At 46.6% G+C, this 27,466-nt stretch overlaps 1 protein-coding gene across 1 annotated transcript in view; it reads left to right on the top strand.

Moving 5' to 3' along the window:
• Window positions 1–26,913, top strand: part of LOC146782903 (UDP-GlcNAc:betaGal beta-1,3-N-acetylglucosaminyltransferase 9-like) — a 50,431-nt gene extending 23,518 nt beyond the window's left edge. The window contains exon 2 of the mRNA XM_085637833.1: window positions 24,733–26,913. Coding sequence (XP_085493959.1) covers window positions 24,733–25,193 — 461 coding nt within the window. The 3' untranslated portion in view covers window positions 25,194–26,913. The remainder of the gene's footprint in view (window positions 1–24,732) is intronic.
• Window positions 26,914–27,466: the final 553 nt, after the last annotated feature.

Raw genomic sequence — 27,466 nt, 5'->3', positions numbered from 1 at the left:
TAACAGAAGTACATTTAAAAAACAATTGCAACATTTCACACCACGCCACACTGCTTGGCACATCTTTCTTTCTTTTTTGAAGCACAAGGTGTGAATACATTTAAAACAGACTGAACTGATAGAATAGCCTAAAGGCAGCATTACGTTTTTAGCCAATTACAACGCAGCTTTCTAAAACAAGCATTTGCAAAGCAATATGTATCGCATTTGCGAGACTTTAAGCTTTTAGCATTGTAAATGGCAATGCTTTTATTTATGTTTTAAATACCAAAACATAAATAAGAGGCATTTTCATTTACAATGCCAAGAGCTCAAACTTGCGTAAGTGCGAGACCTATTGCATTGCAAATGCTTGTTTTTTGTTAGGCACGGGGAGATTAAGTGATTTGCCCAGAATCACAGGATGTTCAGTGTCATTACCGAGACTCGAACCCAGTTCCCCCAGGTCCGAAGTCGAGCGCCCTAACCGTTTGGCCAACTCCTCTCCCCAGTGGTGGGATTGGCCTTGGCAGCAGGAGGTCAGCCACCCTGATTAACAAGCATTGGCATTGCCAATAGGTCTCGCTTTTGGGACCTTATAAGTATTTAGTTATGCAGCACAATATCGTTGGTGCAACAACATCAACTGTTGCATGGCTAAACACCTATAAGGTACAAGGTTTAGCCATTCAACAGCTGATGGTGTTGCGCAAAAGATATTGTGCTGCAAAACTAAATACTTATAAGGTCCAAAAAAGCGAGACCTATTGGCTATGCCAATGCTTGTTACAATTATGGGCACGTCGTGCCCATCAGACCCCTCCCTCCCCACACACACACACACACACTTGGACTACTGATGTGCGCAGACTCGGGTGGCTTCGGCACCCTCCACAAAGGACGGTTGTTGAGCCCGCGCTGGGCGGGCACCAGACTTGTTTACACAGACATGAGAGCAGCAGCACCCTCGTGCACACATCTAGAGGAGCGGCGCTCAGTGGTGCACGCTTGGTCACCATCACCCTTTAGATACACTCGTAGCAGGGGCGCAACTAGAGCCAAATTTTGAGGGGGCTAAGAAAAAATTTCGGGTGGGGGGCTGACTCTTCCAGCAGTAGTTAAGAGTGGAGATGCAGGGGCTCTGAGAAGGGGTGAAAAACAGCAAAGCCTCATTCACAAGCAAATGGTCTTTTAAAGACCTGTGAAGTACTCGGGTGCCCAGGAAGCCATCTCAGCCTGGGTTGCCACACACGACGTGAGGGGAGTGGGGCTGAAGCCCTTTGATCCCAATGTGCGTTGCGCGCCTGGCTCGAAGTCATCTGCACTGTCCCTTACTGTTCGTACCCACCCACACCCCTATTTAGACATGTTAACGGGCAATATGTTTCTTATGTGCATACTCGTCTACACCCCTCCGGAGCAAGAGCCTCGAAAGCCCCTCGTGGTTTCGAAATGACTCGTTTAAAATACTGGAAGCACTGCTTCGGATGGTTTTCATTTTTTCTGAGTTTTTTTGCTGTTGAAGTTTTATATAGCGCGAACGCGACCCGAGGGTATAACAGCGCTTTACATGGGCACCAGTTGCATTACAGACCCATTCATTTTGAGGCGCGGTGATATTAAATGATTTGTTTAGTTATGATTTGGGGTTTGTTAAGTTTCTTGGGGAAGAGGATGTGGTCCGTCGGCTAAACTGCCGACTTTGGTGCTGGAAACTCAGCCTGGGTTGCCACACACGACGTGAGGGGAGTGGGGCTGAAGCACTTTGATCCCAATGTGCGTTGCGCGCCTGGCTCGAAGTCATCTGCACTGTCCCTTACTGTTCGTACCCACCTGTAGCGTTTCTAATGCTCTAATCTGCATGCTTGCGCGGTCGCGCTAAAGGATTACAGGAGCCGGTATTTTATACTTTACACGCGGCTCCCGACTGCCGCGCCGAGGCCACGCCTCTTTATTTATACAGGCTAGCGTCTGACGTCATGCGTCAGCACTAGCACACCCCGGCAGCGCGGAAGGCTAGAACGCCTCGCGCGCGCCGGACATTACACTCCTTCCAACCTTTATAAAACATTAAATCAAAAACACAAAATCAAAACCAACGATGAGTCTGTTACCAGTCTGCCAGTCCTTTCAGGTTACACCATATAGTCCGCCAACTGGGTCGACGGTGCCGGGTTCTTCCGCAGGCTGTAGCGGGATTGGCCGCCTCTGGGTAGGGCCACCTCGGGGGTTCTGCGCCTTGGGGTGTTATGCTCCTCCCGGGACGGGGAGCAGCCGGGCAGGTTACCCCCAGGTGTGGCTGGTATAGACTGGGAGTCACAATCTTCGCCCAGACCGTCCTACCCCTCCTGGTCTCCGCTCAGCTGGTCGGGGCCGGGTCCCTCTGGTTCGGCCCCGGGACGTGAAGGTGTCCCTGGATGGACTTTTTTGAAGAAGGACACATGGCGGGTGACGATCCACGGTTGTGGTTCGAAAGGAAGTCTGAACTTGCTGCCTGGGTAGCGGTCCTTCACATACACTTGATCCTGCCATTGTATCGTGGACTCCTTAGCTCCCCTTCGTCGGCTGGCTTGGTCAATCGAGCGCGTCCGATTGGCTAGAGTCGTTTTATTAGTGGCTTGTGCCGGAATCCAAGTCGGGTGGTGAGGGATCGTGTCACTCACTATTCTTCCCATGGTGGCTGTTCCTGGCGCTGCCTCTGTTGTGACATGGGGGGTCATCCGGTATTCCCTCAGGAAACTGTAGATCGCCCTCTCCAGTGGAGATCCGTCAGCCATGGCTATGCGTATGGTTTTGTTGAGTGTCCTCATAAACCTCTCCACCTCTCCATTGGCTTGGGGCCATCGTGGTGTCACCTTGTGATGATGGATACCCCAGCTCTTGAGATATTCTGCAAAGTCCTGTCCCTGGAAGGGGGGTCCATTGTCAGTCTTGACCACCCCGAATATGCCATGAGTGGCGATGGTTTTCTCAAACTTCGCTATTACTTCGGTGGCTGTCTGGCTCCCCACGATTTGGACCTCTGGGTATTTGGTGAAGTCATCGATGATGTCTAACGCGTACCGTCCATCCGGGAGGTGTCCTAAGTCGGCGCTCACGCACTCCCACGGCCTCAGGGAGTTTTCTTCGGTCGCCACCGGGTGAGGGTGATCCGGCTGTCCTGCCGCTTGGCACCACGTGCAGGTTCTCACCGCCTGCTCAACCATCCCATCCATGCCAGGGAACCATACTTTGGCTCGGAGCCTGCCCTTCATTTTCCCCATTCCTTGATGCCCCCTGTGGGCGAGGTCTACCGCCTGTTGGGCAAGGCTGGCCGGCATGACCAGTCTCGGGCCACGTAGAAGACATCCTTGGGCGTCGACGGACAGTTCACCCTTCACTCTCAAGATGGATTCCAGTGTCAGCTTGGCTTGGGGAGTCCTCCGACTTAGCGACTCTTGGATTGTTCTCCAATCCCCCGACCTGACGGCCTCCGCCGCTGCTCTCAAGCATTCATCGCCTCTCGACGCTTCTATGATGGCGGCTAGGCTCATCGGGAGGGGTCGTGACCGCTCTGTCACATACCGGACGTACTCCTCTGTGTCCTCTGCCTCTTCCTTTTCTTCCGTTGTGGCTTTCCGCGGGTGCCTTGACAGATAATCCGCCGGGTTCGTGGCCCCCGGTTTGTACTCCACCCTGTAGTCGTACCCTTGTAGTTGGAGTGTCCACTTTTCGATCCGGGGTGGCGGCTTCGAGGCTGATCCTTGGAAAAGAGGTATGAGGGGCTAGTGATCGGTTGCCACCGTGAAGTGGTGGCCGTACACATATACATGAAAGTGCCTGCAGGCCCAGTGGATGGCAATGGCTTCTCGCTCGATTTGCGAGTAACGCTGCTCTGTCTCGGTCAGAGACCTGCTTGCGTAGGCGATGGGGGCCCACTCTCCGTTGCTCTGGAGTTGAGTCAACACCGCTCCCAGACCAAAAGGGCTTGCGTCCACCGCCGCCTTCGTTGCTTGGAACGCTTGCTCTTGTTCCGGGCCCCACTGCCACGTGGTTGATGACTTGGTCAACTCCCTGAGGGGTTTGGTGAGGTTGGAGAGATCCGGAATGAAGCGGCCGCAGAAGTTGACCATGCCCAGGAAACTTCTGGCCTCCGAGATGTTTGTCGGAGCTGGGGCTTCTTGGACATCCTTCACCTTGTCCGGGTCTGGGGACACTCCTTGATCCGAGAAGGTGTATCCGAAAAAGCTAATCTTGTTCTGCAGGAATTGACACTTCTCTCGGTGCAGGGTCAGGCCTGACTCCTGAATCCTTTTGAGGACCCCTCTCAACCGCTGGTGGTGTTCCTCTATGGTTGACGCGTATATCAGCAGGTCGTCGCTCACATTGAGCACGCCGGGGAGCCCGCTGAGGACTTCTCTGATGGTATTTTGGAATACCTCGGCGGCACTCGAGATGCCGAAGTTGAGACGCCGATACCGTCTGAGGCCCACATGTGTGGAGAATGTGGTTATGTACCTCGAGTCCGGATGAAGTGGCAGCTGGTGATAGCCTGATCGTAGGTCCATCTTCGAAAACCACCTGGCCCCGTTCAGCTCTCCCAAGATGTCATCAATGGTGGGCATCAGGTGTCGTTCCCTCTTTACTGCGGCGTTGGGGAGGCGCATGTCCACACAGATGCGGACTTGTCCTGGCTGTTTCGGCTTCCTGGCGATGACGATCGGGGATACCCACGGGGTTGGCCCGCTGACCTTTTCAATGATGCCTTGTCTCTCCAGGGCCTCCAGCTCCTCCTCGACCTTTTGCCTCAGATGGAACGTGATTCGCCTGTGCCTCAGCACCACTGGTTGGACCGACGGATCGATGTGTAAGGACACTTCCTTCCCTTTCAGGCATCCGATGCCTTTGAAAACTTCTCCGAACTCTTCCATGATGGTATCCAGTTCTTCCTCTAGGACTGCCATGGCAAACGAGATCAGTCTCAGTTGCCCGCTCAGCAGCATCCCACTGCCTTCTGTGACATAGATGGTGGTGCTGATCCTCCTCTCTCCATGTTGCAGCTCTGTCTTGAAGCACCCGATGAGAGGGATGGGTGTCTTCTGGCCGTACGCGAACACTCGGATCTTCGCCTCTCGCGGCAGAGGCTTGGTGCGCAGTGGGTGGTAGACATTGGCGGCCATCAGCTCAATGGATGCCCCTGTATCAATTGTCGCCTTTACCTCCTGTTGTTGGACCAAGATGCGACATTTTGGAAGTCTGCGCTTCTTCTTTTGTGGCTGGTTGATCGCAAACACATAATGGACTGGGTACTCTTCGGTGTCATCGTCCATGTCTTCGCTATCCGCCCCTTCCTGCACCGCATGGGCCGCCTCTTTCTTGACTCTGGTGGACCGGCACACCGCCGCAAAGTGGTTCATCCACCCGCAGGCGCTGCACTTTTTCCCTCTGGCGGGACAGTCTTGCATGCGGTGGGGCTGGCCGCCACAGTATCCACATTCTTTCTTCTTCGTCTCCGGTTGTCTTTTCCCTCCGTCCGGTCTCCCTTTGGGCCGTACCACGTTCACCGCTTCCGCCACCTGCACTTGTTCTGTCTTCACGGGGCGATGTAGGGCTGCTTCCATGTGCGAGGCCCTCGCCTGCGAGAGCTCCTTCGACCGTCCGAGGGTGAGGATGTCCGCAAGGGGCTTTCCTTCTTCCTGGAGGACCGTGACCCGGAGCTTGGACGAGTAGCACCCTTGTATGATCTGCCCTCGGATCTCCTCTTGCTCATCGCGGAATCCACACGTGCTGGCTAACTCCTTCAGTCTGCCGTGGAACGCATCAAGGGACTCTTCTGCCTCCTGTTTGGCTTGACGAAAGATGAATCTTTCATAGTCTCTATTCGCCATGGGTTCGAAATGGGCGTTGAGAGCGTTCAGCAGCGTGTGGTAAGTCTTCGGCGTTGCCTCCACAAGGGTTTTGTAGATGCGGTGGATGTCTTTGCCTCCTAGGTGGAGTAGCAGTGCTCTGCGCCTTTCCCTCGAGATGCCTGCCCCTTCGAAATAAATTTGTAGGCGGTCTGTCCAATCCCTCCAGCGTGGGGCGAGGGACGACGGGGGACCGTCAACGACAAACGGCTCAATGGCGGGAATCGACGCCATCTTGGCACGTGCGCAGCAGGCGGTGGAAGCCGGCTACCTCTCCTCTTCGTCGAAACCGATAGGTGGGCACCCCCTTGTGGGCGTCGCGCGTGGTCTCCCACCGTGCCTCTACACCATCCAGCGGGCGCGCATACCTCCAGGAGTCATCATCGGGGCCCTCAGGGTGTTCAGGGGCTTGGGCGATGCCACCAGGCTTGGGCCTGCTCTGGGGCAGGGTGCGGCCGTCTTCAGGCTCCTCGTGGCATGAGGCCTGCCACCACCCAGGCGGGACATACCCCTCACAGGCTGCAGGATGGGGCTCCAAGACTCTCACAGTCTCTCCACAGGCTGCAGGATGGGCCTCCAGGGCTCTCTCAGTGTCTCCCACAGGAACCACCAGCATGCTCAGCCAGGTTACCACTAGGATGGGACACCAACCACAGGCCCAGGATACATGTGTGGCCGATGTACCACACAGTGGGGCATATAGACATCAATGCAGGGCTCAATACACCCCTCGTCGCCAGTGTAGCGTTTTTAATGCTCTAATCTGCATGCTTGCGCGGTCGCGCTAAAGGATTACAGGAGCCGGTATTTTATACTTTACACGCGGCTCCCGACTGCCGCGCTGAGGCCACGCCTCTTTATTTATACAGGCTAGCGTCTGACGTCACGCGTCAGCGCTAGCGCACCCTGGCAGCGCGGAAGGCTAGAACGCCTCGCGCGCGCCGGACATTACACCACCCACACCCCTATTTAGACATGTTAGCGGGCAATATGTTTCTTATGTGCATACTCGTCTACACCCCTCCGGAGGAAGAGCCTCGAAAGCCCCTCGTGGTTTCAAAATGAATCGTTTAAAATACTGGAAGCACTGCTTCCAATGGTTTTCATTTTTTCTGAGTTTTTTTGTTGTTGAAGTTTTATATAGCGCGAACGCGACCCGAAGGTATAACAGCGCTTTACATGGGCACCAGTTGCATTACAGACCCATTCATTTTGAGGCGCGGTGATATTAAATGATTTGCTTAGTTATGATTTGCGTTTCGCGGCGCGAAAGTGAAAGCAAATTTGGCATGTCTGCTCGCGGCGCTAAAGTGAAAGCAAATTTGGCGCGCACGTTTGGCGGGGCGGGGGAGCGCATTCCAGGCAGGGGAGCGGACCCTTTGAAGTGCTCCCAAAAAGCGGAGTGCATGGCGGCACCAAGCGCGTGATTGTGCGCGTGCTAGCAATGCAATCCGCTTTTTGGGAGCACTTTGAAATGCCCTTTCACAATAGTCTCGCTTTGCGATCGCTTACGCGATAGCAAGGCGAGACCTAAAAAACATCTCACCACACACAGGCTTGCTGACTTGTTGGTGCCGGCCCGGGGCAGATTAGACCAGTTCCAACTTCCTTATTCCACATGAGTAGTGAGAACAATCATAGATCTGAGCTCGCTACCCTAGATGTATCTAACTTTACTTTTGCAGCTTCCCTAATATGTAAAGAAGCTGCTAGGCTCCTCCCATAGGCCTGCTCTTTCATGATAAACAACAGCTGTGTGGCAGATGACCCCGTCCCAGGCCCTCCAACATTCCACCCATTGGCCCACCCCGCCCGACAGTTGTGCTTAATGTGCTCTGCTAATCCTGTCTCAAGCCATTGCAAATAACACCTCAAATGGGACCCTGTACCTGGCAATGGAATCCACCACACACACTAATGTGACATCATCGCTCTGGCAAATGCCTCAAGGGCAAGGAAGACCTCTCCTGACCAATGTATGTGAACTGCGGAAGAGGCCACACTCCAACCTCCACTCTCCAACCCCTTTACCCTCCTCCTGAAACAAACACCCAGATTCAGCCAACCCTGTGTCCCAGCAGCAAGTGAAATGTATTTTTAACTTCTCGGAGCGGTTTACCCCTTGTTTCTTCCCGAGGGTGCAATGAAGGCAATGCCTCTCACGCCCATTAACACCAGCCACCCTGGTATGTGTGTATATCAAGCAATGAGAATTAATCTTTATTTAGAAAATAAAACTGAATATATTTCTGGCTCAGTTAGCATAACCAGGCCGCACTAGGCCACCGCATTGAAAAGTGCATGTTTAAATGTTGAGCACGAGCGCTGCTTTTCATTTTCTTCTTTAAAAAATCATCAAAATCCATGTGCAGCCATAGTCTCTGTCCCTGTGTGCTTGAAGTAATGTGTTTCTTTGCTTCCTCTGTTAAAGGGATGTGCTTCGAAACATGACATGTTTATCTAGCTAAGCGTCTGATGCTCTGTCGTTGATATAGGTGTACAGAACAGTCAATGGTATAAAGTTTTATTCCTTGTTTATTTACCTCGTGAAACTAAATCATGCAAGTTAATAACTAATTAAATGTATGTGCAAGTAGGCATTATTTTGAGTGGGTTGGAAACTGATCATGTGATTGCTGCTGTGCAAGTAACATGTAAGTGCTGCCTCACTACATAATGTCATGCTATGAAACTGTGCTTTCAGTGCCTGGAAGGTTATAAAGGATATGCTATGTGGGAATGAGTTATGTCAGTTTGATCTTTACAGAGGACTACATGCAGTGCGGTTCTTTTTGTATAAGGACTTGTTATTATCAGTTTGATTATTTGACACATGTGCTATGACTACTTAATTTCTTAAAGGTAAATTGTCATTATTGTGTTTATGAGTGAATTAGCTTCTGATTCAGGAGTACCTCGGTTTTCTCTTGAATACCAAATGTTAACATTATAGTTACTCATTAGAGGTGCGTGGTAAAGCTGCAGTTGACCAGTAGTGAGTTAACTGACAGCCTGCTGTTGGCCTTGGAAGTTCATATTTCAGTCTACATGTAAGAATGTTTTACTGAAGTGGATGAGGAAGATATTTGAAAACTCATGGAAAATGTGTGCTTAATTTAGCTTTCTAGAGAACTAGCCATAATTTCTATGAAAAAAGAAGCTCCTCATTTTAGGACATGATTGAAGTTTTACATCTTTAATTCCCTCAGGATGGCTTCAGGTCCTGCACATGTGTCATATATACGAATGTTCGTACTCTAGCTGTTCTTTAGAACTCTGTGGGAAGCTGCAGAAGAACACTTAATATTTACCTGACTGACTGCCTTTGATGTTGGAAATACATATTTTACTCTGCACATCAAACTGTTTTACTGACATGGATGAGAAAGGTGTTTAAAAACTGATAGAAAAAGTTCCCTCATTTTTTGCTTTTTAGAGCACTAATCATAATTTCTATGATAAAACTAACCCCCTTATTTTCCTAATTTCCTTTTTGCTCTTGCAACCTTTATATATATTTACAAAGGAAATATATTATAAAACACTAATGAGAAAAAGAAAGAAAAATAACACAGGCAGGTGACAGCTAAGGAGAGGAAAGGAGAGCAGGTTCCTGGCCCTTGAATGTTGTATACAAGATAAGCAGGCCCAGTATAGGCAGCAGCAATGTGAGGGGAGCTGCAAGCAGAGTATCTCTGCAGCACTTCACACGGGGACGGGAGAGCCGACAAGGAGCCTGATCTCAAAGCCTAGATTGGAAGAATATGGCCACCCATCCTGATCTCAATCTAGAAGCCTCAGTAGGTAAGCCTACACTAATAGAAGACCCAACGGAAGATAACAAGTGGTTCACATCATGGCTAACTAAGTTGAAGGATCACTTTGTGGAAGTTGGTCCCGAGAAACGCCGCTTGCTAAAGAAGCCCTCAGCCCCTTGGTATACCAAAGAGTTAAAGGAAATGCAGAGCCACTGTAGAAAATTAGAACGCAGATGGCGACTCAACTATACTCAGACAGAGCAGACCAGCTTTAAGGCCATGCTTAAAAATTACATCTAAACATAAAAATTGCCAAGAAATCATACTTTACCGATATGCTTAAACAGGCTAACTCTAACCAAAAAACATATTGTGAACTCCTTTTAAACCCCATGTCATTCAAACAAGAAATCCCCCCCTCACAAGCTCTCTGTGACCGCATCACGGATTTCTTTGACGAAAAAGTCCAGCTGCTGGAAAAAGACTTTCCCTCTACCCCTTTGGCCCCTACTCACCATAAGATTGTGCCGGATAGCAACCAACCCTCCCTCCAAGTATCTCAACCTAGATCAAACACGTCGACCTAGCTTGGCTGTCAAATCTGAGTCACCTTTGATCCTTCTCCCCCTTTGATTTTACATGCCCTGACAGATACAATTAACCCAATCATCCACAATATAATAAATACTTCACTGCCCACAGGGGAGGTACCTAATGAAACTTGTAGCAGTTAGACCCTTGGAAAACAAACAGCTTGCTGATCCAACCACCCTCTCTAATCTTCGCCCCATTTTCCTTCTCCCTTGCCTAAGTAAGATCGCAGAAAAACTGGTCAATTCACAACTTACGACTTACCTGGAAGGAGCTAAAATTCTACACCCAAACCAATCAGGGTTCAGATCGAAGCACTCGACTGAATCCGCCCTTTTGTTCACGGCCGAAACCCTAAAAGCTGCCCTGGATCACGGAACAAACGCTGTATTGGTCTGTTTGGACCTATCAGCGGCCTTCGACACGGTCTCATATGACATCCTCCTAGAACTTTTCGAGACCTACGGTATTTCCCACCTTGCACTGGCCTGGTTAAGATCCTTCCTGCAAAACCGAAGACAAGTCATTACCCTTGGGCAATATCAGTCAGCAGAAAAACCTCTGCTCTCTGGGGTTCCACAAGGTTCTATCCTTAGCCCAGTTCTTTTCAATGCATATATGGCCCCGCCAATCAGGTTAATTTTGTCCTTTAACATCAAGACTATATCATATGCTTACGATACTCAGCTGGTGTTGGTCCTAGAGAAACATAAAACACTGGCTGAGGAAAACCTCTGCCTCTGCCTCACAGCTGTCTTCCATTGGATGAAGACAAGCCACCTGAGATGCAACTCTGAAAACACTGAAATTATGCCACTAGGGAAGGGTAATAACTTCTGTCCCAGTCAATGGTGGCCAGCTGATACCCCCTGGCCCCCTGACACTGTAACTACTGCCAAAAACCTGGGGGTCAGATTCGACTCTACTTTGTCTTTCCATGAACAGGCACTATCTGTAGCCGGCACCTGCCTTCACCTAATCAAATCACTAAAAAGTTTTTTTTATCTACTTCCCTTTTCGACAAGGCAGACGGTTGCTACAGCCTTGATTACTTCTAGACTGAACTATTGTAACAGCCTTTATGCAGGAACTAATAAATCAGTCCTTCATAAACTTCAACACGCTGCAGCAAGATTAGTACTCAAATGGCCCAGGAAATCCTCTGCATCGGCTGCCCTTAAAACACTACATTGGCTTCCTGTTCACAAAAGAATACTGTTCAAACTTTCAATAATCACTTTTAGAAGCTTTCATTCCTCTGGCCCCCAGTGCATTTGATCGAGGTTTACCCACTACATACCTTGCTACACGCTTAGATCTTCTAGCTCAAATCTCTCTAAAAAAGAACAACCTTCAAATGTATCTCCAAAGGAACCTCAACTCTGGATCCCTCTCCTTAGCAGTCACCCAATGCATCTGCTGGACGCACAGTGGAGGCCGCTCCTTCTCTCACCTGGTGGCTAAGGCCTGGAACAACATCCCCCTGCACTTCAGAGTCCTACCATTGCTCCAGGATGTTCGACCAATGTGACTACAGCCTGCATGAGCATGGTCCCCCAGCGCTGCAGAAACCTCACGGGAGATGCAGCCACGCTTTTAAAATCTTGAATGATTGATTGAAGGAAATGCTTTATGTTTTACAGGTTTGGTTCAATTAAGAAACCTTCAGGTGTTCCACAGTTTTGTCTTACCGACAGAATGTTAGTTCTCTAGTTACTCATTAGAACACTGTGGGAAGCTGTAGTAAAATACAGGGGAAGTCACTGACAGGCTGTTCCTCTTGAGAGTACATATTTTCTGGAGCACTTTCCATAACCTCGATGAGAATATCATGAAAGAAGCTTTCTCTCACACATAGTTCATCAAATTCCAGCAAAGGAATAGCATTTTTTATAGGGTATAATCACTTTAGAACACAACACAATTCGTATGGTACCACCAACAAATGATTTATAGTGTGATTAAAATCTGTTATCACCCTTTATATGTGCTCTTTTATGTGATCCTCAAAAGCAGGTTTTCGCTTGGTGCACTTCATTAGGAACCATGTCTCTAAGTCCTGCAGTGGCTGCCACAAAATATTGTCGATATTGTGGCCAACCAATCAAGAGGTAGTCTCTTTGGGGACCCCCCCCCCCCCAATCACAAGCCCCACTGGGGGTCAGCATATGCTCATCCTGCCCCCTTATATATTTTCTAATCCATTTTCAGGACTCAGGGACCATGTCCCTGTGACATGTAATGGCTGTCAAAACACATTGATCATAAAGTACCCTTTCATGTGGCCAATAAGAACATACCTAACACCAGCAGTACAGATATCACTAACTTTTTAACCCATTCGTGACCAATCTAAGAACCTCTTTAAATGCAAATCTGAGAATATCTGGACACCAGCAGATATCACTAACTTTTTGACTCATTCATGACCAATCTAAGCATCTCTTTAATGCAAATCAGAGCATGTCTGGACACCAGCAGATATCACTAACTTTTAACCTTTCACTCCCACCCGAGCATCTCTTGAAACACCGATTTGTCAGAAATGGCTAAAAACAGATTAACAAAAAATAATTAAATGCATGCTTTCTGAATAAAGTTCTAACTTTCTGACAAATATGGTGCAATTCCGTTCATCCATTTTTTCTATATCGCTTCCCAAAATATCTTATAGTGCATCAGCATTTTGGGACCTGCTTCCTTTTTCTAGGCCCATGCTTTACTGATCACCCCTGAACTTTCCAGAAAAGAGCAGAGGGGGTGAACTTTTTTTCGAAGGTTTTGTGCAGATTTAGCAAATGGTGTCAAAGTTATTAGCGAGAAAAAAAATATGTTTTTCTTATGGAAACTCTGACCTAACTAAAACCATAAAGTGGCAAATTCCACTGTGTAATATTACAAACCAAGCCCCACTATAATGAAGGAAGACCTGGCAATCAGACTGTGTGTAGAAGTATATTTTATTGCCCCTTGGGTATGCAATCGAAGGCTTTTGCTTAGTAAAGTCTTGACAGGCCCACCATAATATTTATTTGCTCCAATGTATGTGCATGTTTCGTCGGTTTAGGAGACCTGGAAAACATACTAACAACCAACTCTATACCTCTGGCTAGGTCTGGTGGTTTACTGGACTAATGCGTCCACTGTCGGGGCCTATATTTGGCCTCATGGTCAAATCCCAGCGGGTCCACTCAGCCTTTCATCCTTCCGAGGTCGATAAAATGAGTACCATTGAGTTGGGTAACAATAAACATCTGTTATTCAGCACCACAATACCCTTCTGGGTGAGCGTATGCTTTAAAATACACGTTATGTTAATTAGATTATTTTCCTGACATCCAATCAACAACTATCAAAGAAAATTCATTCTTGGCATGCTGCCTGTATGATTACAAGAAGTACAAGAAATATAGCAGCATTATGCCTTTGTGGGTTCCATATGGGTGCAACATTTTTACCACTGTACATTAACTCCTTTCACAGAATCAAATTGCAGAAAAAAAACAATTTTTATAGAATTCTTTGCATAGTCATGAAAACATTCTGCACCAGTGGCCTACATATCCTCAGCTGATCCCAAAAACATTTCATTGTAATGCCAAGGCTATCACAATCATGTAGTATCAGCTCTCAAACGTGGTCTAACATGTGAGATCCAGAGGGTACATATCAGCGAATGTGTGTTTTATGTGTACAAATATGTGTGTGTGTGCATAAGCATGTGTGTGCCTAAGTGCATGGACTCCAAGAAGCCACATCACAACGTTCTAGTGCCTCCACCAGTTCTGTGTACTGGAGGCCCAATCTACATTGTGAAACAAAGAGTTCTGTGTTTTGTTGGTGCCAGAGGTTCAACAAAGCTTAACGGGGCACCCCTGCATGGAGAGTCCCCCTGCACTCTGGACCCTGTCAGGAGCTCTCAGGCTCAGGGGCCCACTGCCAGTGCACAGTGCCGAAGGGGGCTCCCCGCACCACAGGGGCTATTGTTACGCCACTGGTTGGTTCCCTGGTGGGGTATTCATTTTCATCTGATTCCCTGATGTAGGATGGACCCAGTGCACACCGTGCAGCTGGCTATATGTAAAGATGAATATGATTGTATGTAGCAGTGCAATTCACCACACTTTGATGCTGCATAAGTAACACACATGCTGGGAGATAATTCATCCATCCTGCATTCACTGCTAGTCCTGGTGATCTTTGAAAGAGCAGAACTGTGGAGCCATATAGGCCGTGTAGGAGCTCCATGATAGAATGGCCCTCCTAGACTTGAAAGTAAGGACTCTCCTGTGCCTTTTCACTCCCTTGGGTGAGTTACCTATTGTGTGTCATTTGCATATCACTCTTGGTGCTGCGCGAACAAATGATGGATGGAATGATGAACAAATCAAACATTCACCCCCAGTCAAGAGATTTGGGTTAAATCCATTGATCTTCTGCTCACCACGCCACCTCAGTTTTGACCCAGCCATATGCAAATTAGTCTTGACCCTGCTCCTCATGGGAACAGTCTAGCCCAAACTGCCAAGCCAGGTCCTTCCTGGACCAGAAACAAGCATCCTGGGACTGGTTTTGAGGTATCATCCCACAGCAGCCAGGCTAGTTTAAATCCAGTGCACACAGCGAGCAAGGGCCCCATGTCTGGGCAAACTCTTCCCGCTTAGGGTGAAAAGTGCTGCGCAAAAAAATGATGGACGGAATGCTGAACAAATCAAACATTCACCCCAGTCAAGAAATTTTGGTTAAATCCATTGCTCTTTTGCTCACCATGTCACCTTAGTTAAGACGCAGCCATGGATTTAACCTAGATCTGTGACTGGGGGTGAATGTTTGATTTGTTCTGCATTCCGTCCATCATTTGTGTGTTTTTTGCTTTGTCCCCCTAAGTGGAAAGGGTGTGCCCAGATGTGAGTCCCATGCTCAGTTTACCACTGGATACAAGTTAGCCTGACTGATTTGGGGTGATATCTCGAAACTGGTCCCAAAATGCATGTTTTCTGGTCCACGGAGGACACGGCCAAGCAGTTTGGGCTGGACAATTCCCCTGGGAAGTAGGGTCAAAACAGATTTGCAAATGGCTGGGTCCAAACTGGCGTGGTGACCAAAAAACGCTGGATTTACCCAGATCTGTGACTGGGGCTGAATGTTTGATTTGTTCTGCATTCCATCAATCATTTGTGTGTTTTTGCTTTGTCACTCCAAGTGGGAAGGGTATGCACAGACATGGGTCCCGTGCTCACTATACAATTGGATTCAAGCTAGCCTGGCTGATGAGAGGTGATACCCTGAAATCCATCCCAGGATGTTTGTTTTCCAGTCCAGGGAGGACCTGGCCCGGCAGTTAGGGCAGAGAGCAAAAAACAATGGATTTAACCCAGATCTGTGACTGGTGGTGAATGTTTGATTTGCTCTGCATTCAGTCCATCCTTTGTGTGTTTTTTGCTTTATCACTCCTGATGGTCAAAGCAGATCCATTCTAATGAAGACTAAGCCTGAAGTGCAGGGGTTTTGAGTGGCATGTTTTGGTGGCATTGTGCCACTCCCACAGCGCTTCCCTGGAGTGTCAGCACCATCAGAAATACCAAGCTTTGAGCCTTTTTAAAGCCACAAAACCTGTCCTCTCGTTGCAGTCCCTAGACCTCTCGGACACACATTTAGTTGCCATAGTTTTCAGACAAAAATACAGATGATTTGTTCATGCTTTGAAATTCTGGAATAGACAATAGCTGGTCTTTGTCATGGCACAGATACACTAGGACTGTACAGGACAGAGTCCTCCACGGATCAAGGCCAGGACGCTGGACACTGCTTCCTGCCCCAGGACCTGGACGAACGGGGATTCCAGAACAAACGAGACCAGGGATGACAAGATAACAATGGGCCCCATTTAGAGTGTAGTATGCTGAAAGAGGACGAGTCCAAGTAATTTTCCATGAAGGTTTATTAGTTAGCAGGTTACATGGAAAAAAAGACTAAGAGTAAAATGAGATCCCCACCAGGAGCAGCTTCCCTGCTGCTCAGCCCATACAGCAACTGACTCAGGCACTCCAACATTCCACCTTACATTCCACATTCCAATATTCTCACAGCAATCACTCTGGCTGAGCAGCAGGATACCACATATCTCCCTTCTTTACAATGGAAAAGAAGGAAGAACCAGAATACATCAGAAAACAAGCATGAAAAAATAGAGAAGAAAATACACCGGAAAAACATGAATTGAAAAGTGGAAAAGTAGGAAACGCAACCAAGAAAAAATGAAAAGAAAACAGTGACCAAAGCACTAACACCCTTTCTCACAGAAAGACAAACCCACATCCTCCCTCACGTAAATAACAAACAAACCCATGTACAAAGATATGAAAGCTTGCCAGGCAACCATAAAAAATATACAAGGGTATAAGCAACAAGGTGAAGGAGAGAAAAAACCAGAAAGGGGGGGAGACAGCTATAGATAGAACAAGCAAAAGGATAGATGCCTTTAACTCAAGCAAGAGTATGGAGAAAAGTCCCCAGAAAGACAGCAAATCCTGGGTATGGCAGAAAATGCCACACAGTACATTACAATATGTAAATGCAAAAACAGAAATAGGTGTGAGAAGAACCACACAATACAATACAATAAATAGCAATGTTACGCAAAGGAAGCCAACAGCATGTAAAAGAAAACTTGCATCCTTGTAAAAAATAATCCTTGTAGCGCAGCAGGTAAAACATTGTAAAGCAGAAAATTAAATAAAACAAACAATCCTTGTAGCGCAGAAGGTAAAAGTAATGTAAAGCAGAAAAATTAGATATTTATGAACAAACCTTGTAGCGCAGCAGGTTAAACCTTGTAGCGCAGCAGGTAAAAGTAATGTAAAGCAAAAAAATTGAATAATGATGAACAATCCTTGCAGCGCAGCAGGTTAATCCTTGCAGCGCAGCAGGTTAATCCTTGTAGCGCAGCAGGTCAAAGTATTGTAAAGCATAAAATTAGCTATTTATGAACAAACCTTGTAGCGCAGCAGGTTCAACCTTGTAGCGCAGCAGGTCAAAGTAATGTAAAGCAAAAAAATTGAATAATGATGAACAATCCTTGCAGCGCAGCAGGTTAATCCTTGCAGCGCAGCAGGTTAATCCTTGTAGCGCAGCAGGTCAAAGTATTGTAAAGCATAAAATTAGCTATTTATGAACAAACCTTGTAGCGCAGCAGGTTAAACCTTGTAGCGCAGCAGGTAAAAGTAATGTAAAGCAAAAAAATTGAATAATGATGAACAATCCTTGCAGCGCAGCAGGTTAATCCTTGCAGCGCAGCAGGTTAATCCTTGTAGCGCAGCAGATCAAAGTATTGTAAAGCAGAAAATTTGAAATTTATGAACAATCCTTGTAGCGCAGCAGGTTAATCCTTGTAGCGCAGCAGGCAAAGTTAAAGAACTAGATGGCACAGTAGTAAAAATCAAATACATTGAGTGTGCTATTAATGAAACTGTTAGAATTGCTGATATTAACCCCTTCAGTGCCACGCCCTTTCCCCGCCCTGTGCCGGGCGTTGCATTAGCGGGCGGGGTTCATGACGAGATAGTCTCATCATGGGCACAGCGCAACCGCGCTCCATGACGAGACCATCTCGTCATGGGCACTGAAGCGGTTAATTGTACTGACACTGTCATTGTCACTGTGTTGATCTCCGTTTTCTCTGAGGAGTTAACACACTGCCGGGAATGATAGGCGTCTTGAAAAGGAAGATACTCACTGTGAGCAGGATATCAAGTTGGGAACAGGTAGTGATGAGCTTGAAAATCAACAACTCGACAATCACAGGAACCAAACAAAATAGATACTGCCACCTCAATGTAGAAGGGTGGAAACATGCAGGGCTTTAGCTGAAGGCAAACCGATGTCATAGTAATCCATGCACATGTCGATGAAAAACGCTGTAACAGGTGGACATAATACGGTTGGTAAAACAGACTGTATGGCTTAGATGTTGTGGCAAACTTAAAATGGCGGCACGCACGGTGACGCTTCGCCGGATGGCTCCAGGCATCACCGTGCACCAAATAAGCTTAGTGTCTCTTAACCCTGAAGACGTCACAGTGGAGTGAAGAGTGAAGTCACGAGGCAGCAGGAGGAAAGTAAGGCTGACAGAGGTAAGGCTGCGCACTCTGTATGTGCTCATGGCAGATTTTTAAAATGAAGAAGCGGTTAAACTGGCAATCGTGAACACAAAGTAAAATGGCAAGATAACTTAAAGTATTAAATCAGCCCGAAAATTCCAATGTCTCCCTCACTGAGAGAAACTAGGCAGTCCCACAAAAGCACACAAACACTGTATCTGCCCCGTGTTCAATTGTCACATGAAACTGATTATCGAAGTGAAAGGAGGACGGAACATTTCCTTTCAATAATACGAAATTGCAGGCAAAATAAAATTCCCAATCTCCTCCAGTAGATGGCAGCAAACATCCATTCACTCCCGCCGGTAACATCAACACAATTCGAGTGCCATTTAAATTGAAGAAAAGTAAAATTACCACTTTTGCTCGGCTCTTGACACCCTGACCTGTTAAAGCTTGAGAAACACTGACCGGATCTCGTTCTCATACTCCGGTTCTTGGTCTCTTCCTCTGTTTTAGCTCTCCTTCGTTAGTTCTACACTCTTAGAACCAGAACAGGGCTCACTAACGCAGTTGACATTTCTTGTGCCAGTTCTGATTTCCATCACCCGTTCTGTAAGGAGAGCAGGAATTAGTCAAGTGAGGGCGACCGATGTCGCAGAAACTGGCAGACAGCAGGTCAGGTAGGCAGGAGGATATTCGGGCAGGAACTGCAGCCAGGTAGTAGGCAGGAGGAATTCGTAAATAAAGTTGTAGTTGTCTCAAGTCTGCAGCAGGAAATAGCAGGCAGTAGTAACTGGCACTTTTAGACTGGGTTGTGGGCGACCGATGGTAGGGTCACTGGTGGGGCTCGTTTGTGCCAGTAAAATTGAAGTTCTCCTCTTTAGTTTCAAAGGAAATCTTTGATCTTGATTGTGGGTCCTTTATCTTCAGCCTCTTCTTATCAGACTGTGGAACCCCACTCCTGGTACCAAAATGTAGTATGCCGAAAGAGGACGAGCCCAAGTAATAAGAGTAAAATGAGAGCCCCACCAGGAGCAGCTTCCCTGCTGCTCCGCCCATACGCCACAGGATGCCACATAGAGCTTGGCAAACAGAGCAAAGCCAGTCAGGGTGGCAGAGAACTTATGTCTACCACCCTGCCTTTACCCCGCCTACCAAAGTAAGAGTTCACTGCCGGCCAGCGGTGAACTCTATTGGTTTTTATAAACCGTCAATAAGGCAGTTCATATAGAAAGTTTGGTGTGCGTCTTTCATTGGTGACAGGCGCTTACACCAAAATGGGAGTTTTTTATAGGAAACTCGCATTTCTGAACGGCAACACAACCACCCATTACCACAGCAGAGGGCGGTACAGTGGTTTGTGCTGTAATCAGTGGTCGAAGTGGTTGGGATCAGAAGGAAAAAAGTTCTCCTACTCTCTCTGTGAAAAGATAACCGTCCCGGGAGGGTTAACTGCGAGAGATGAAATGCTTCAGCTGCAGTGTAAGGCAGGGAGTCTCCTGTGCTTTGAAACCTAAGATGGGCAGACAGCTAAACAAGCCTTCCTGCCAGGGTGCCTACTGCCTGAAAGAAATGTAAATGTGCAGAACGGGTCAATCTGCAAATGTAAAGAAAGGGTGCTCGGAAGCCGGGATTGGCTTTAATTAATGGAATCATTTGACACTTCCTGATGACACAGATTTATTATTTGTGAATGTTATAGGAAAGGAGTTACCAGCTGAACTGTAAATTGAGTGTTTTTAAAAGGGGTGTAACACAGGCCTCTGCGCCGAAGGAGCTGCAGGGGCCTGTGTTAGCCACAAGCCATTCTCCACTGCTCCCAGCATGTTTCATTTCTATGGCTTTCTGTTGCACACACAGACCTCTGCAGTGTATTAACTAATAGAGGTTTCAGAAAGTACGACAGTGCATTTCCCACTGATGAACTTAACTTGCATTCATTTTAAATTTAAGGTTTGTGTCATTGTATATGTACATACATGAAGGTGAAAGACAGAAAAACTTTACAGAATATACATTTTTAGCCATGCCTTTGAACCCACCCCCACGCTCACTCACCCCACCCCCATTGTGCACAGCATTACAGTTCCCTTGCTTTTTTTAATGCACTACAACTTCTGGTTGTAATGCAGTGTAAGCTGTCCTCTGCGTGTGTTTAACATATGCAGAAGATGCAGTACCATTTTCTACTTGCTGAGTGGCACCCCAGATTAGGACTTTAAACTCTAAACAATGAGACAATCACCACTGAGAAGGGAGGTTAAATAAGACTGGTATCATAGTTGCCTGGTATTTCAGCCACTTTGCAACTAACGTGCTTTCACAGGACTTGAAAAAGAGTAGCAAATTGTCAACACAATGGTGGCTTATTGGGCTGAACACAAGTTGGTTCAGGCAGTTTTTATTCTACTTTCCATTTTATTTATTTATTCATGATCTTCAGTGAAGGTCTATAAATATAACAGTAAAAGAGCAGTCTATACAGCGATTAGACAAGTAATACAGATATAAAAAGGTTTTAATGGAAAAAAATAGGGGAACAATCAGATGGGGTAGATAGGTCCATATTCAAGTCCATAGCTACTTTTGCAGTGATTGAAAACATGTCCTTAATAAAACATAGCAGTGCCATATGTTGAACTGGATGAACACCATTGAAATCCATGGTACCAAAGTGACAGAGGGCGTAGGTATAGACAGGAGGATTTTTTTTCCTAGCTACCTAAAGTGTGTTTTAATGATAAATTCCCAGTCCTTAACAGCATGAAAAACAACATATCGAATGATTCATCGAGAACAGCACAATGGACAGCACAAGCAGGCGCGGCTTCCTTTCTGCCGCTCGAGTAGTTTTTTGCTTGAGCTGCAGCTTTCTCAATGCGAATGGAAGGTTTCTCAGCGCAAACGGTCGCGAGCCTACGCGACCACTCGCAATGAGAACTCTGACCGCCCGCGTTGAGAAATCTCGCAGGGAGGATGATTTTCCACGCTCACGCTTGCCAACTTGATATTGAGGATCACGAACGTGGAAAAACCTCGCTGGGAGGTGGATGTTCCTCGCTCGCACTCAGCAAATTGACATTGATGAACGCGAGTGAGGGAAAAAACTCTGCTTCGCTATGCAGGGCAAAGTGTTTCGGAACTCCGCGAGCTCCGCATAATGCGGAGTGCCGAAAACTCTGCAAACTCCACGAGCAGAGCGGAGTTCACTGCCCAGGATTAGATTTTACACCCTACTTTAAGTTCATCCTCACTAAGACCCCATTTCTCCATATTTGTCAACAGCAACAAACAACATCTAGTCCAAACCTGGCTCATCTACATAATTCTCGATATAAGAGAGTTGGTGTTGTTTGAAAGTTGTGTCTAATATATCTTTAACATGCAGGTTTCAACCAATGCCAGTTCACTTGGATTCATCGTCCACACTGACCTGTCCATCAGTGAACACAGTCCCAAGAAGACACAGATTATATAGTGCCAGCTCTCCCTCTTGAAAATAGTGAATCCTTACCTCCATTGACAGTGTTTTCAAAAGTGCTGTCCATGCCCTCCTGCTCTCTTGCCGTTTGTTCCATTGGGGTGAGATCTAGTTACCTGGGGGAGGATCCGGAGCCTGTAGCAGAGGCCTTCACACCTAGCTCTCATTCTTGAAGCCGATTGTCTCCACTGCAGTACTGCTTTCATCCTCAAAGAACTGAGGACCAGCCCCGAAGCCCAGCAACTGTTTCTGGTCCTTTCCAGCTAACAGTAGGACAAGCCATATTCTCGACAGTAATTCTGCTGCTGCAGAATCTTGTAGACTCTGGTTGTGGGAGCGTCATCACTTGATCGCTTGATGAAGTGTTTTATCCCTGTCAGCAGAGAATTGTCTTCTTTGTTTGCCTGCCTGAAGTAGTGATGGCATTTTGGGAGCCCACAAGTAGCAAAACTCTCCGATGCTCTTCATAGTAAATTAAAAGTATATGTCAAAGATTTTATGGGAAACATTTCAAAGAAATATTTTAGCATGATTAGTTTAACCCTTCCACAAACGGCCAATAAAATCTAAACTACATTGTAGTGCTTCATCTCATTACTAGCTGCTCAAGCCTCTAAGGTTATATACCTTAACATACAGCTGGATTATTAGTTTGACACTGTGGACCACAGCATCTGGCTACAAAGACTGGAACACCTGTGTGAGGCAAGCTCAGTCTAAGGATGGCTAGGGTCCTTCCTGGATGGTTGAGAGCAGGTGTGTTGGATGAAGCCATATCCTTCTAAAGCCAAACAGTTGAAATGGGTGGTTCCTCAGGGCTCCACATTGAGCCCCACCCATTTCAATAGCTACCTATCACCTCTGGCATTCCTGGTGGAATCTTTCGGCATTAAGATAATTTCATATGCGGACAATACACAGCTCCTGCTGAGCTTTTGAGGGGGACTCAGCGTCAAAGAACATTTGCTCTCTGCTTAAGGGCGGCACTCAACTGGCTCAGGAGCAACAAACTGCAGTGCAACCCAGACAAGACTGAGATCCTTTTGTTTGGGCCGAATCCCCTCCCTGGATGGCCATGAGCCTGGCCTAACAATGTCCCCTCCCTATGGCCCCCATCGGCAGTGGCAAGAAATCTGGATGTTTGGTTTGATTCACATCTGTCCTTCAGCTCCCAAGTTCTGTCGGTTGCAAATTCCTGTCTTTGGATTCTTGGCCTGCTCAGGAAATGTCTGCCCCTGATTCCTCATGAAACGCAGGTCACTCTGGTCAGGGCTCTATATTATCACTGCTGGACTACGTCAGTGTTTTGTACCAAGGCATACCAGAGTACTTAATCCAGGATCTACAGATGGTACAAAACACGGCGGTCCACCTACTATACAAGCTACCTAAGCCCTCGTCAGTGTATCTCCTCCGTGAGCAGCTCCATTGGCTGCCAGTGTTCAAGCCAATCATGTTGAAAGCCTCAATATTGACTCACCAAGCGCTATACAACAAGGGTCCCTCATACAAGAATGAGAGGCTCAATGAATACAGACCAGGGAGGTTGCTGTGTTCTAGTAGCACATGGCTGCCAACAGTACCCCGCTTTAAAACACGCCTCCATCACAGCATGTGTAACCAGTTGCCTGGCCACCTGAGATTAAGGACTGATGAAGCAAGCTTGAAAAAAGCACTGAAAACATACCGCTTTGGGGCATTAGGAAGCCTGTTGGGTCCTGCCTCCCCTGTACCTGCCTTTGATGCTGAGCGCCGGGACACTCCTAGCCAAGAGCTATATAAATAACCCTCACTCATTGGTCTTCAAATTATCTTCAATAAAAATGTTGAGTGAAATTTGAATAATTCCTTAACTAGCGCAATCATTGTATTTGATCAATGTCAGCATCTTACAGTACATGATTCATTATTTAGTAAACTTTTGTTACATGATTTCTTAAAACATATACCTTTAATGCATAGAGACGTTTCTTGATGCTTTTCTGTATTTTATACTACATCCAGTCCTTTTTCTTGAAAGTTTGTGATTGATGATTGTTTTCAGCAGCTGGTAGTTTCAAATTTTACTAAACTCACAGCTTTTGGGAGCTCAGGCTCCGTGCTTCGGAGCAGAAAACCACAGGCTTGAATTCGGCCAAGTCCTGTTGTGCTTCTAGGCATGGCCAAGCCACTGATTCAGTGATATAATTTAAAAATTCTCCCACTTAAAATCTGCATTAGCCCCCTGACTTGTGGCAGTGACATGGTTCTTCACCTTTTCTAAGGGAATTGTTGTTCCATGTGATGAATAACGATGGAATCCCTACATGGTTTGCGTTTACTTCTTATAATATTTATTTTTACTTATTCCAAGCTTGCCTGACTAGCCTTGCTAATAACATAATGTGTATTTTTAATATTATAAAAGGCAGTGCCATTTACAATGACAATAGCTCAAAATCTCGCAATTGTAATTGCTTGTTTTCCTCTTTGCCACTGGCAAAACAATTCAGGCAGTGAAGGACTGAATAACATAATGACCCCTACACCCTGGGACTCTCATGGTGTGGATGTCATTAGTTTATTTGTTTTTACTGAAACAAACTTTGGGTGCTTGTTTCAGAAGAACACAGACCTTGTAAGCCGACAGTGGCTGTCCACCAAACCTTCTTGTACACTGGATGGAACTACCGCGATGGCTGTTCCTTTCAATGCACTGAGATGTCTGCTGGGCGGGCGGTCATCTCTAAATTTGGCAGATGGTAGTCCATCAAGGTGGCAGATGTAATGTCCTCCGCCCTCCTAACGATACATCAGACCTTTACTTCTGACTTCATCTGTGGTACAGTATTCCAACTCAACATATTCAGAGAAGTAAGAATGTTTTCTAGTCATAGGTAAAGTGTTCTCAGATCAAGTGCTGTCACTCAAATCTTTTTATATACTTTCTATTGCAGGGGATGATGATGTATTGGTGAATCCAGAGGCCCTGGTCAATTATCTGGAATCATTTGCTAATCTATCCCAGACGCTTCATGGACACTTGCATCGCCATACCAGGCCACTGCGGATGGGAAAGTACGCAGTCACGCACTCGCTTTTCCCATATCCGGAGTACCCCAAGTTCCTGTCTGGTGGTGGCTTTATCATGACCAGAGACGCCATCCCTGGCCTGTATCGAGCCTCCATCGAGCTGCCTGTGTTCCCGCTGGATGATGTTTACTTGGGGCTTCTGGGACTGGCAGCCAATGTCACAATGGTGCACAGTCCCCGCTTCTACACGTTTGGTTTAAAGTATAACATTTGCCAGTACAAGGAGGCTCTGGTGATCCACCAGTTTTCATCAGAGCAGCTGGTGAGGATCTGGCAGGAAGTGCAGGGTGCAAAGTGCGACCCGGATGTAGCACAATCAACCTAAGAAAAGCAATGTGCATGTCTAGTCGATGTGATCGAAGCCTACACAAGCCCTAGTCAGGGTGCAACGAGAGCCATGCCCTGTTCACACAGGAAATAACAGAAGGCCTTACTGCTCTCAGTGCTTAGTGGGGTGTTGTACAGAGCTCAGGGTTAGGCCTAGCCTTGTCCCTCAGCTGGCATCAGCTGGGCAGGATGGAACAAAGTGCACAGCAAGACCTGGATTGGGGGTTCAGGCCTAATAAAGTGCATCTGTACAAAGCCAAAAACAATCGCTGAAAAAAACTTATGCTACAGTGTTTTATGATTTGATATAAAAATCATTGCAATTATAAGATCATTGAAAACTGCAAATGTTATAGAAAGCGACTCTATGATTACGGTTCAAAATTACAAAAACGCAGAAATTCTCAATCTATGGTGTGCTAACAAAATATAATGCCTTCTTCAATGCACTGTTCATGACCTCCCACATGACATGACAATTTAAATAATCCACGACACCATATATCATTTGGCCAATAAAGGCATCATCACCATATGTATTGCACATCCATAAAAAGACCTAAATAGATGTGGTTACAAAGATGCGCAGCTGCAGTAACTGTTAATAGGTGTCATTGCCCATCTAAAGTTGTCATGAGATGGCAAGGAACTGATTTCTTTAAAAAGATTACTTTGAGATGGAAAGATGCAGAAGCTCTGACCATTATGAGATGTCTGTGCAGCTGCTAATAGGCACTGGAAGGCCACAACATCCTAAATGAGACCACAGTGACAAAATGTTCACATATTTCCAAAAAGTGACTTAAATTCTGCCTGATATTTTACTAATGCCCAGGATCTTTTGTTCTGGTCACTAAAATTGTACCAATATTTTCATATACTATCATCATGTATGCAAGAAACTCTATAATACGCCTGTGTACCTATGATAATCAACATGCTAACATAGAACATAGACGTCTCAAGAACAGAGTCCAAACAATCCTTTTCCTCTGCCAAATACTGCTTTATAGTGGGAGGAAATTGTAATTTCTGCCGACTACGCTAGATCACAGTTTTACTGTAGTCACTCCAATACTGAACCACGTCATCACTCCAAGCAGGCCCTAACGCCAAGGATTCCTCTCCTACGGGACAGACAGAATCAGCTGCAGCAGGGAACAAAGTACCCCAGCCTAACTCTCTCTGAACTACTCCCCCAGCACACCAGGGCTGCCTCCTCAGTTCTTGAGTTCTGCGAGTGGCTGGATATGGGGCTCTTCACCTAGGCCAGGCCACAGCTCAGACCTGGTTGTTCCGGCATTAGCCCCAGAATACCCTTCTGGGTGATTTGGTTGCTCTACAAATACACACAGAGAATAAGATGAGAGAAGATAAGATAAGATAAGATACCGTAACATAATATCTCTCACCAACCAATTTCTACTTGGACCTCCTTCCGGTAAATATCATCAAGACCACCTGGCTCTTCTTCTGACTAATAAGTAGTTCAATAATCAGTACTTGACACAACTGGGAGTCCACCATGAACTGCTAAATCCGTGTAAAATCTGGCCAAATCACTCCCATCTTTAAAAACGCAATGGCAAAGACAATGTGTCGGGATATTTTAAGTGACTTTACTGTTTGCTTTGATGGCTAAATACTGGATAGACAAATCTTTGCTGAATATTGCAATGCATATTACAAGAGCTACCAAACCTGCACTGCTGATGGGGGTGAGCCACAAAGAAAGACAACTCCCAAAAGCATTTTACTCACAAAGAGAAGTATGAGATGGGAGTCACACAGAGCAAAGTTAAATATTAGGACCTGGTTTAGTGTTTGGCAGACAGGTACACCATCACAAACATGACAGATATCCAGCCCACCTCAATAACAGTGCTTTTGGATATAATACACTTGTACTAGTGTGGGATTCAGGCCAATATATAAAGTTAGTATAACGTATCTAGGGTTGTGTCTCCCTCAATGTACATAGAACTGCTTCATAAGATGGCTTATTCTTTAGCGTATCCTGCATGATAGAAAGGGCCGAAAAGCCACAGTTCAGCCATATTGGATCACGTCTAACTAGGCCTTGGTCACGTGACTCTCTGTGAACACTATCTGTATGCTTTAGCTTGTACCAGCCTAAAGACAGGGTGAATTGTATTTACGGCTGAGGCCCAAGGTCACATCTGCAGAAGGGAGTACTAAGCTAAATTCCTCTGTGCCCCAGACGAAAGGGAGTCACCCGGTCGACCTTCTTTGAACAAGATAGTAACCTTA

This window comes from Triturus cristatus, chromosome 12, assembly GCF_964204655.1.
Source record: "Triturus cristatus chromosome 12, aTriCri1.1, whole genome shotgun sequence".
Taxonomy (NCBI): Eukaryota; Metazoa; Chordata; class Amphibia; order Caudata; family Salamandridae; genus Triturus; species Triturus cristatus.
Note: the sequence above shows the minus strand (reverse complement) of the source record. Positions and strands in the feature narration are given on the sequence as shown.